Source organism: Canis lupus, chromosome 23, assembly GCF_003254725.2.
Source record: "Canis lupus dingo isolate Sandy chromosome 23, ASM325472v2, whole genome shotgun sequence".
Taxonomy (NCBI): Eukaryota; Metazoa; Chordata; class Mammalia; order Carnivora; family Canidae; genus Canis; species Canis lupus.
In genome coordinates this window covers 9,211,835-9,224,084 of record NC_064265.1, presented here as the reverse complement: position 1 = coordinate 9,224,084, position 12,250 = coordinate 9,211,835, and the positions used below count along the sequence as shown (strand labels likewise).

Here is a 12,250-nt window from a genome sequence, read left to right as displayed (position 1 = left end):
CAAGGCCAAGAGAGCACCATTGAGGTAACCCAGATGTTAGTAAATACATGAGGCAGCTACTAACCTTAGGGCTGGGGGAACAAAAGGGAAGAGATGGTGTTACCAGAACCTAGAAGCTTTGATGGGGGACCCCCCACGGCTGGTGCCTGACCCTCTCTGGGGGCTGCTGCGCGGCGGCTGCTTGGACTTCTGAGGGGGGCGCTGCTTGGCTGGTGGTGGTCGGACCTCTGGGCGGGGGCGTGGTTGACGCTCGAACCTCGGAGGGGACCGTGGCTTGGCCGGAGGGGACCGTGGCTTGGCCGGTGCTCTGACCACGGCGGGGGGTGCAGCTGGCTGGTGCTTGGGCCTCTGAGGGGACGTTGCACGGCGGCTGGTGCTGAGGGGGCCAAAAGAAGCTGGAGGCTGGAGCCATGGCTCTCCTCTGCTGCTTAAGGGATGCTGACAGGAGCTGGAAACCGGGAGGCAGGCCCTGCTCCCCCTCCCACCTTCCGATCGCCCTGCAGCACCTTCCAGCGGCAGAGTCTAGTCTAACGGGGAGCGGACTGCAGGGCGTCGGGGACGAGCAGCCCAGAAATCGCAGAGCAGAGCAGGCGGGGGCGTGGAGCGAGAGACCGCAGGCCGCACCGGCAGATGCCCGGGGCAGCGCAGACCACTTACCTGGTCTTCTGGCAGGCACAGCAGATCCAGTCCTCTTCTTTCTTCTGGTAGAAGCAGCCACTTTTACAGATGCTGTATTTCCGATCCACGATCTCACGTTTGGAGTTGAGGAAGGTGAATGGCGGGCAGCAATGTATGCTGAAGTGCTCTGAAAACTTCTGGTTCTTGGAGAGTCTGGGACCCTCCTTAGTCGTTTTTTGACTCATCTCACTAGAAATCATTGGAGCAAGGAGCAGTGGGGAGAAATAAGACAGCACATGAGGCGGGGAGCTTTCTACTCAAGGAGGCTACTCCCTGCTACTCCCATAGTCCAATATTAACATGCAGCCTTGTCCTACACCCTGACTCTAGAAGATCAACTTCTTGTCCAACTCTATGGAAAGGAACTAAATTAAGAGTTTATTGATTTTTATTTGCACAGTTTTTAATCATGTTTTCTGAAAATGGACACATTTTCACTTATGTTTTAATGACCCATTTAGTGTAAGAAAAATATTACAAAATCAAACATATTTGTGGCAAAATAATAGTCTAGGTTTAGGAAAGGCGTTTTCTCTAAAATATAATAATACTATTTCGGTACTAAAATTATAATCAACATTCATACAAAATTACTACATAGCAATGAAAAAGAACGATCAACATGTTTGCATTTCATAAACATAATCTTGAACAAAAAAAGTGGTGCACAGAGGAATACAAGCTGCCTGATTCAATTTACATGAGGTTCAAAAATAGGCAAAGCTAGTCTACAGTTCTAGAAATCAGAACATAGCTATGTTTGGAGAAGGTGAAGTCCGGCTAGGAAAGGGCACCGGGAGCCTGTTGAGGCCAGAGAATGTTCTGAGCCTGGGTCTGAGAGGGATCGCTTTGGGTGCACATGCATGTCAAAATTCACTGTGGGAGCCTGGGTAGCTCAGTCGGTTCAGCGCCTGACTCTTGACTTAGGCTCAGATCATGATCTCAGGGTCATGACATCGAGCTCCCTTGGTTGTACTTCAATCTGGCTTCTGTTCCTTTCCTTCCAAAGAAAAATGGTTTTCCATAGCCTCCCAGAGACCTCCATGCTATCAAACCAGTTGTCTTCTTTGATCCCTCTCTCCATCTAAAGGCTTCCTCTCCTGTCACACTACATTCTCCTAGAATCCCTTCTCCATCTCTAACCCCTCTTTATCCTTTGGATAAAGTTTCACCCGCTTTATCCAAAACCACTTTATCCAAAACTTTTAATGTTGCAGTTCTTTGAGGTACAATAAACATAAACAGGAAGTGATTAATGGGGTCATCTTCAACCATTCAGTTAAACACTTATATATTTAGGTCAAGCGAGCACAGTGCCCAGCTGCTGTCAGGGACACAGAGCTGAATCATCACGGTCCTCAAGAGAGTTATCCACAATCTGGGTAGACAGGCAGCCAAGGATGCACAAGGGGTGTTGACAGCCACAAAACCCACTTATTGAGCCCAAATCTGTACCAGATCCTGAGGGAGTTAAGGGGATGGTTCAGATTAACATCCTGCTAACAATGAGCTTACAGTGTAGAGGAGGAATATTACATAGATGTCAGTAAGTGGGATACAAAGACAGCATGTTCTGCAACATGAGAATGTGTGGGTAAATTGGCCTGGAGGGCTCACAGGAGAAGGACAATATGCTGGGGTGGGGAAGCAGGTAGAGAATCATGGGGACAAACATCACATCTCACCGTAAGGGTTTGGACAGTCAGAGATAAGAGTTAGTGGAGGGATGGGAATGGTTGATACCTAAGAAAGACACAGAGGGTCAACTACAGTCTGCCTGAGAGCCCACTCTGTCGGCACTGCAGTGTGGGAGAAGCAAGGGTGGCCAGATGCAAGTGATGAGGCAGGACAAGAGTTAACTGTCATCGTGAAGGATCTAGTCCTGGGGACTGGGAGCCCTGTCATGGCCATCAGCCCATCAGTCATCAAAATAGATGAGAGAGAGGGAGATCATCTCATTGTCTGGGATATGGTGACTTGAAGGCACTCAGGACATTCATGGGGAAGTGGGCACCCAAAACACAGCAGCTACGGCTGTCAACTTGTGAGTCCTTCAACTCCTGGAAGAGGCACAGCCTTGGAAATGGATGTGGTGAGTATGAACTGAGCGAGGAGTTGGGCTGGGGAAGGCTGCCAGGAGGAGTCACTATGTTCAAACTACCGAGAGAGGGGCAAGGGAAAGGAACAACAGAGGCAGCCAGAGAGGTGGGCGGAGGAACAGCCTCTTAGAAGAGGAATTTCCAAATTTGCAGAGAAGGACATGGCCAAGAGTACCCAAAGAAACCCTTAGGACAGACAGGCATTTTTCAACCAACCAGAAGCTAAAGTTGATTTTTAGGGTCTGATTCATCCCAAGACTCTTAAAGATCTGTCAAACTCTTACCCAAGTTCTGCACAATGTGGCAAAGTTCAGTGCAAGTCTCTGCTCTAGTGGGAAGCGATGAAACACTCCAGGACTAACCTGTAGGAGTCATTTCTTTAGACTCCTAGCACATGGAGACAATGTTACTCAACTTTTCATGGCCAACCCAGACATCCACCAATTTCTCCAGTTTTCTGGAATCCTCTTTTCCCAAATGGTTCAGGCATTCATCACAAATAGCAGAAAATCTAGCACCTGCCCTAAATTTTTAAAAATGACTGGCATGGAGTAAGACCTGTGATTCGGAATTCCTGCTCTGACTGAATTCTCAATTCCCACCCACTTGACTGATGCCTTGGCTCACTCCATGCATGGCCAGACCTTCACCCAGCCATCTCTTCCCCCAGCACAGAGAAAAGTTCTCAAATTCTCATTGCAGGAATTTTCTCACCCTCTGCCTTCCCCCAACAAGTCCAGCAGGAGGCAGTCTCACCTCCTGCTATCCTCCGTGTGTGATTCCCTAAAGGAAAAGCAGTTCCCTTCTGTGGACCTTGACATTCTTCCTGGGCAAGCAGATGAAAATTCATACCCCCTTTCCCCTAGTAAAATGTTTATAGTCTATGGAAAGTCTCTGGCTACTATTTCTCCTGCTAGCAGAAACCCAGCATTTAGTTGCTGGGGTATCTGATTAATTGCGTATACTCCCTGCCTCTCCAACTCTGCCCCCCAACAATGCTCCAGCTTAGGAATACTAAGCCCCACGTGCTAAGCAACAGCAACACACACGCGAATCATCCTTTCCCAACACTCCAAGCTTACTAGTAAATTAGTTATAACCACAGGCAAACAGTGGAGGAAAGAACTCACGTTTTCTGAGCATCCATTACATGGCGGTTGCTTCATACACTTCACCTCATTTTAGAACATAGCATCATCACCAACAAACTAAAGATGAGAGAAGCTAAGGAACAGGACCAACTCCATAAAGCCAGAAAGAGGCAAACAAGGGATATAAATCCATATCTGTGTGACTCCAACATCCCAGGTCCTTTGACCAGACCCATCACTATCTGTGCCTCCTGTGCTCAACCCTCTTCTCCCAGAAAGGTTGGACTTTGAAGGACTGGAAATGGGCCTAGGAAGGGATATGGCTGCATAGATGCAAGGGTCTATGTCCCAGGGTGAGAAAGCCTGTAAGTTGGAGAAACAGCTCACTCCAGAAGGAAGAGTAGAGAATGGGTTGGGGAATATCATACAGCATGGTGTCCCTGCTAGAGCAAGAGGCCCATGAAAGGACACTAGAATATAAACTCCGAGTGTCCTGGAGGCAGTGTGACCCTCCTCCATCCCTTCCCAACCAGCCCTTAGTGGGTTTTAAAATCTACATTCAGGGATCCCTGGGTGGTGCAGTGGTTTGGCGCCTGCCTTTGGCCCAGGGTGCGATCCTGGAGACCCGGGATCGAATCCCACATCGGGCTCCCGGTGCATGGAGCCTGCTTCTCCTTCTGCCTATGTCTCTGCCTCTCTCTCTCTCTCTCTGTGACTATTATAAATAAATAAAAATTTTAAAAAATAAATAAAATAAAATCTACATTCACTGTTGAAAATTAGAAAACTTGGATGGATAAAAACAATAAAAATTCCTAAATTTGTATCCCATAGTTAACACAAAATATTTGAACATTTTTTCCTTTTACAATAGTTACATATAAATATCTAGTTAATAAAAAGCAGGATCATATCTTACATGCTGTTCAGATTTATATACTTGGAAAAACCATTCATTTTGTTTAAGTTTTACAGATATACACATTATTTATAGTATTCTTATGGCTTTTAAAATCCGTGATAAATTTATAGTTACAACCCCCTTTATAATTCATATATTTGCATCTTGTCTCATTTTTCTTGAGTCATCTTGCCAGCAGTTATCCAACTTTATTATTCTTTTCAAAAGCAAGCTCTTGGTTTTCTTGCTTGTTTCTTTCTCTATTTTTTTCTAGTTCATTAATTTCTGTAGACATTTATTATTTCTTTTCTTCATTTTTTTTTGGCTTGTGTCTTTTTTTCTCTATTAATTTTTTTTTTAATTTTACTTATTCGTTTGATAAAGAGAGCACAAGAAGAAGGAGAAGTACAGGGAAAAGGAGAAGCACATTCCCCACTGAGCTGGGAGCCCAACACAGAGCTCAATCCTAGGATCTGGAGATCATGTTTTGAGCTGAAGGCAGACACTTACTCCTAGCCACTCAGGTGCCCGAAGTTTATTTATTTTTTAAGTAATCTCTGCACCCACTGTGGGGCTCAAACTCATGACTTTGAGATCAAGAGTCGCATACTCTTCTGACTGAGCCAGCCTCGTGCTCCTCCTCTATTGAGTCACACTTCTCACATATGCTTTTATGGTTATAACTTTTCCATTAAGTACAACTTTAGCTGTATACCAGAAATATGACTATAAGTCATTTTCACTTCATTTTGAATATAGCTGAGTTCTTCTTTGATTCATCCATTATTTTTTTAATCTGTCACAAAATTTTCAACTGTACATTAACTTCTAATTTAAATGCATTCTAGTTAGAGAAAGTGGCCTGTGCAATAATGACTCTGATATGTGTTGAGATTTGCTTTGTGGCCTAGTTCATAGTCAATATTTTACAATGTTCCACATGTGATTGAAAAGATTGCGATCTTTTCTATAACTAATATGTAACAATTTAGGATTGTCTAGTGAAGGTAAAAATGTGCACAAACTACCATCTAGCATCTATTCTTAGGCACAACAGCTATCTTGGATCATGGCTCAACACCGCAGGGGAAGCCAGCGGAAGAGCAGAAAGACTGGAGAAGCCTGAGTGCATTGACTATGGAGTTGCTGTTCTAGGACTAACTCTTGAACATTAAACATCTTTTTAATTTTTTAAAAAAGAAAAAAAAAATTTTTTAAAAAAGATCATATGACATTGAATAAATAAACCATTCATGGCACACGTTCATAATAAATTATAAATTAAATATGGAGGCTGCCTAATACCTAAATGTTTGGATCTTTTTATATATCGACCTGCAAGATGCAGCCTGCATTGTGGTCAAGACTTCAAGTTCTGGTCTTAGGATAGCTGGGTTACAACTTGGCTCTGTGCATCAGCCAAGAGCCAGACTGAAAAAATCTATATCTTCATGAACACTGAATATCTTTTACACAAGAGACAAGACAAACTTGCACCTCATTTAAACTACTATTATTTCAGTTACAAGCAAGCAAATACAATTCAAATTAATATGCTCAATTTCGGGCAGCCCGGATGGCCCAGCGGTTTAGCGTGCCTTCAGCCCAGAGCCTGATCCTGGAGACCCGGGATCGAGTTCCCCATCAGGCTCCCTGCGTGGAGCCTGCTTCTCCCCTGCCCCCCTCTCTCTCACACTCTCTGTGTGTCTCTCATGAATAAATAAATAAAAATCTTTTTTAAAAAATATGCTCAGTTTCTTCATCTAACTGGGTGGCTTACAAACAACAGAAATTTATTTCTCACAGTTCTAGAAGTCAAGCAATCCAATATCAAATTGCAAGATGAGAACCCCTACCTAATTCGGAGATGACATTTTTCTTGCTATGTCCTCACATGGTGGAATGAGCAAGGGAGCTCTCTGGGGTCTCTTATGAGGACACTAACTCCATTCATTAGGGCTTCACCTAAGGACCTCATTACTTCCCAAAGGTCCATCTCCTAACACAATCACATTGGAGGTTAGATTTCAACATACAAAGTTTGGGGACACAAACATTCAGTCCATAACAGAAGAGAAGAACAAATAATAATAATGCTTAACTCAAGAGGCCTTTGAAAATATTAAATAAAGTAGGTAAAGAACCTAACACTGTACCTTATGTAAATTACTCACTTAATAAATTCTATTTCCCTTTCATTGAGAATTCAAACAACCTATCTAATTCTACTGACTCCTTCAGACACATTCTCAATGAATCTCAGTGGGTTATTTCTGATGACATTTAATTCAAGCATTAATTACATCTTTTTTGATGTTAGTGGCTGAAGACAAATCATTATGAACACCGCATGATGTTTTCACAAAAGATGTCACCTAATTGCAGAGCAAAGACAACATGAACTATCTGGCAGGATGGAGAATTTTAATTTTAAACTAAAATACAGTCTCCAGGCTTTCCAGATATTTCTATATACTCTAAAACTAAAGAGGAGGAAAGTGAGGCATGTACTTGAAGAAGGAGAAGAAGGGAGTAAAAGAGAGGAACCAAAGGGAGGGGAACATGAACCTCACCCCACTATTTATTGAATACCTGCTATGTCCTGGATGCTTTATATCCATCATTTCTAGTTCCCAAAATAATCCTTCTAGGTAGTCCCTACTCACACCATTTTAGAGATGAGGAAATTGAGGCCTGAAGGAGTAAATGCTCCAACATCATGTAATAATAATAATAAAACAGCAAACTCATCACAGTCAATATGACTAGGTGATTGCCCAATATCCATTCTTCCCTTCAATAACAAATCTGGATTTTGCTTGGTACCATGACATACCCAGTTAAACATGTACAGCTCCCCATGTGATCATGTTCTGACAGTGAGCTGCAGGCAAAAGTCCATAAGGAGATGACCTTTTTTTAATGATAAGGCTTTATTCAAGAAGGGAATGCTCCTGGGGTGCTTGGGTGGCTCAGTCGGTTAAGCATCTGCCCTTAGCTCAGGTTATGATCCCAGGGTCCTGGGATCAAGCCCCATGCTGGGGGTGGGGGGGAGTCCCTGCTCAGCAGGGAGTCTGCTTCTCCCTCTCCCTCTGCCACTCCCCCTGCTTGTGTTCTTTCACTCTCTCATAAATAAATTAATTAATTAAATCTTTAAAAAAAGAAGAGACTCGGGGCAGCCCCAGTGGCGCAGCGGTTTAGCGCCGCCTGCAGCCCAGGGCGTGACCCTGGAGACCGCGGATCGAGTCCCATGTCGGGCTCTCTGCATGGAGCCTGCTTCTCCCTCTGCCTGTGTCTCTGCCTCTGTCTCTCTCTGCATCTCTATGAATAAATAAATCTTTAAAAAAGAGAGAGAGAGACTCTTCTTTGGTGTGTGCATCCAGCCCAACCCAGCTGTCTCCAGCTCCTAGTAGGTAGGATTATTTCACACTTGGTCCATAGGGCTCCTTCCCCTTGCTTCCTTCCCATCCAACAACTGCACAGCAAACACCTCCATCATCTTTGCCCAAAAGCAAGTCATTTCTTCAAATCTTTCCAGAGCCTTCCCTTACCCCAAAGAGAAACCATCACTCCTTCCTCTTTCATGCCCTGACCTTGTGTACTATACATAATTCTGGGAAAGCATCTGAAAGCTTTTGTTACCCTTACCCTTTCACTGCTTTCTTAAAAATTCTGCCCTTGGAATCTTGTTCAATGCCTGATTCAGAACAAGTGTTCAGTCGATACTTGATTAAAATGACTGAACAAGGATGTGTCCCACAAGTGCTGCCTGTCTCCAGATGTCCCCACAAGGACCTCTGCTCTGGCTCAAGCAATAGTGTATGTTCAATGAGAAGGTAACACAGAAAGCGACCTTTCCAAATGACCTTGAAAGTTATAAAACTGGATTCTTCAGAAAAAAATTTTTCTGTGAACCCACTACATCTTTTCTTAATTCATGCAAATTAATTAGGAAGCTTTAGTCAACACACACATCCAATTACATATTCTAGAAATGGCATTAGCATCTCTATATAACCACCAGCTGTGTTTAAACATAGCTTCACTATTCCCTAAGGAGAGACTGCAGGTGGCTTTAGAACCCTAAATATAAAATCGATTTCCTTCCTTTTATCCATCCTTCCTTCTTTTCCACTATGTTTTCTTAAAAGAGAATAGGGAGGTGAGGTAGTTATTTAATAGCATTGGCATGTGGCCCTTGTCTTAGGCAGTCCTCTGGTAAGGAAAGACAATGCAAGTAGTGAGCTGACATGTTGCAGCTATGTACTCCTTACATCCACAGGGCATCACAGGAAGTCAAATGTGGAAATGGGTACAGGCTCTGTGCAGTGAAGAGTGGATGAAAGTCAGTACTTGGGAAACACAGAACAATCCTTCAGTTCTTGTCAGAGCCATGAGCAAGGGCCTGCACTTGTCTTGTTTAAGGAACTCACCATGGGAGAGACAGGAGGCCACCCTTCACCCTCTCATGGTCCAAAACCAGTGAGAACAATATTCTGGCTTCAGAAAGCAAAACTCCAAAGGAAGATAATGATCAGTCCCGAGGATGTAATGTGTTATATGGATTAAGGAATGGAATGTTTAACATAAACTTGGGGAAATTTTAATTAAAAACCAAAGCAAGATGGGGCACTGAGTGTCACAGTTGGTAAAGTGTCTCTTGGTTTCTGCTCAGGTGGTGATCTCATGAGTCTAGAGTTGGAGCCCTGCATTGGCTCCACACTCAGTGAGAAATCTGCTTGAGTTTCTCTTTCTCGCCCTCTGCTTCTCCACACCCCCACCCCTGCACACGATCTCTCTCCCTCTCTCTCTCAAATAAATAAATAAATAAATAAATCTTTTAAAAATAACAAAGCAAGAAATTTTATTTTATCTTTTATTCATTTTTTAGCAAGAAATTTCAAATCCATACAAAATCAACTCTGTTGCACCCCCCAAAAAAGGACTTTTTCATTTTTTCATTTCATAATTATATAATTACAGTATTACAAGCCTATTCACGCTGAATACTAACTGGGAAAAGAGAGACAAAACTAACTTCTGAATTTATTCTGCCTTGATCATTTCTGGCGTAAATTATCTCTTCTTATAAGTGGTCAGCTAAAGTTCAGCTCCTTGACAGAACTATTCCTGCCCTCCCTCTGATCCTTCTAAAGGTGGATAAGGGTATGGGGAAGCTGGTGGTCTTCATGGCTATGAGGGAAGAGGTGGCTAGTTTGGGTAGTATCCTCGTCTGCTGGCCATGGAATGCCATAGCATGAATGACGCAAGTTACTGCTAACCCCAGCAAAGCCACTGGTCATCAGGGTCCCTATTCAGTAGCCCCCTACTCTGTCCTCTCAGCTCCTCCATATCTACTTGAGGCAACCTCTGGCTCCTGTGTGTGTCATGTGTTACAGGTGGGGAATCAAGAGTCCTATCTTGGGACCATTGGCTTAGACAAGCTCCCCAACCGAAGCTGTGCATTGATTCATGGGCCACAATAGATGGGCAACGCCAGGGGCTTGCAACCTGTCCTCACTGCTCCTACTCAAGTGTGTCAGTAGGACCCATCACCCACCACACGCATATACACAATTTCAAACCTATCTGGATGATTCCACCGCACCATACCACAGCCCCTGCCATGATTCTGAGGCTTCATCTGGAGAAAAGAGAGAACATGAATGTTTGCTTCTTAGCTTTCTTTCTCTCCCCCTACCTTGAATAAGCTTCCTGGAGTGCAGAGTTCCTCCATAAATTCACAAAGTGGGGATCCCTGGGTGGCGCAGCGGTTTAGCGCCTGTCTTTGGCCCAGGGCGCGATCCTGGAGACCCAGGATCGAGTCCCACATCCGGCTCCCGGTGCATGGGGCCTGCTCCTCCCTCTGCCTGTGTCTCTGCCTCTCTCTCTCTCTCTGTGTGTGACTATCATAAATAAATAAAAATTTAAAAAAATTCACAAAGTGAAGAAGGCTTAAGCAAATAAGGACATGCTCTTCTTAGGCCTTTTTTCTCCTTTACCCAACTCCTCCCCATTATGGCTATAAATTCTCATTAAATCCCCTACTGCCACCCTATCTGCCTTCAAGTGATTAGGAAAACAGTAAGGAAGAGATGGGAATAACCAGGAATTGCAATTTTCATAGACTTGTCTCAAGAACAACATGAAATGTTCAATTTTTAAAATACTAAGTTAGGGGCACTGGTCTACCTCAGTCAGTGGGGCGTGCAACTCTTGATCTCAAGGTTGTGAGTTTGAGACCCATGTGGAGATCATTCAAAAATCAAATCTTAAATATAAACAAACGAACAAATAAATAAAAATAAAATACAAAATTATTTCAAAAGCATGGAGAATAAACTTCAAGTGCTTAAAATACTTATAAATCTTGAATGAATTTCTGTCAAACCTTGCCTCTATTTTACAATTTAACATTTATTCTCTGAAAAGCAAAGACCTTGAGAGTAATAAAATCTTTAACCTTTCATTCTAGAAGAAGAGACAGAAGTAAAACACATTTTCCAGTAATAATGTAAGAATATGGACGGGAAATACTAAATGGCTTTTTACTTACTGGGAGGGACATTCTCTGGGGAGATGGTAGGAAAATCCCCAACTTAATTTCTGCATATTCCCCAAGAAACAGGGGATAGTCTTTCAAGACATTGTTACAACAGAAAAAGTACAACATTCATTATTCTATACATTTTTTTAAATTAGGCTAGCTTATGAAAGGAGAAGGTGGTCAAGGAAATCTTAGTATTTTTGTACAAATACAATGGAATTGGCAAGGCTTTGATTTTTGTTTAATTATTGATATTCTTATGATTGATTAATCATGGAAATATTAAGTAGCCATTTGAAGGCTGACTGAATATTAGGCAGCCCTTTTACAAAGTGAAAGAAGCTGTATTAACATAGAAAATATGTTCAAAATACCAAAGTGAAAGGCACAGGAAGCTGGATTATTTATTGCATGCATCAACTGGAGGAAGCTGGCCCTTGCAACTAAAGCCAGCTGACAGCCCATGTGGTAGTGTCTCAGGTACTCCCAGACATCTCCAATGGTTGTGGCCTCAGCCAGGGTTGGTACAGGAACCAGAAGGCCCCTAGCAAGGTGGCTGCAGGCTCAGACACTGTCTTGAAGAGATGAGCTACTGGTCCTCAAGCAAACTTGGGCAAATGTTCAGGCTGGTGAGCTCCCTCTGGAGCATCAGGAGGAATTTTGGAAACAATCTGTGATCATAAATGACAGAGGGGACCAGGTGACCCTGGTGGGAGAGGGGCCAGGCAACATCAGGCTGCACATGTAAAAATTATACACAGAACAAGACTGAAGTAAGTACAGCCAAACACAACACTAACACTCAGCCATTCATTCAAACAGCTGTTGAACGCTGAAGTGCCGGGGGCTGAACAAAACCGAGAGGGTCTGGGTACTTGCAGAGCTCAGGGAATGTGGAGGGAGACTCACTAGACCATCTCAAGAACAGGATAGC

The 12,250-nt window shown here is 43.4% G+C and overlaps 1 protein-coding gene across 8 annotated transcripts in view; it reads right to left on the bottom strand.

The window, feature by feature from the left end:
- Positions 1–12,250, bottom strand: part of LOC112668731 (myelin associated oligodendrocyte basic protein) — a 54,125-nt gene that overhangs the window by 25,807 nt on the left and 16,068 nt on the right. For 5 of the 8 annotated variants that reach the window (XM_025461222.3, XM_025461219.3, XM_025461223.3 and 2 more), the window contains 2 exons: positions 658–867; positions 110–376 (listed from right to left, as the gene is read on the bottom strand). The exons of 1 other annotated variant lie outside the window; for it this stretch is intronic. In XM_025461222.3, the coding sequence (XP_025317007.3) occupies positions 110–376; positions 658–863 (473 nt within the window). In that variant the 5' untranslated portion in view covers positions 864–867. Of the gene's footprint in view, positions 1–64; positions 377–657; positions 868–12,250 lie in introns of all 8 variants that reach the window. 2 more of the 8 variants (XM_035704864.2, XM_025461227.3) reach the window with 2 other exon arrangements.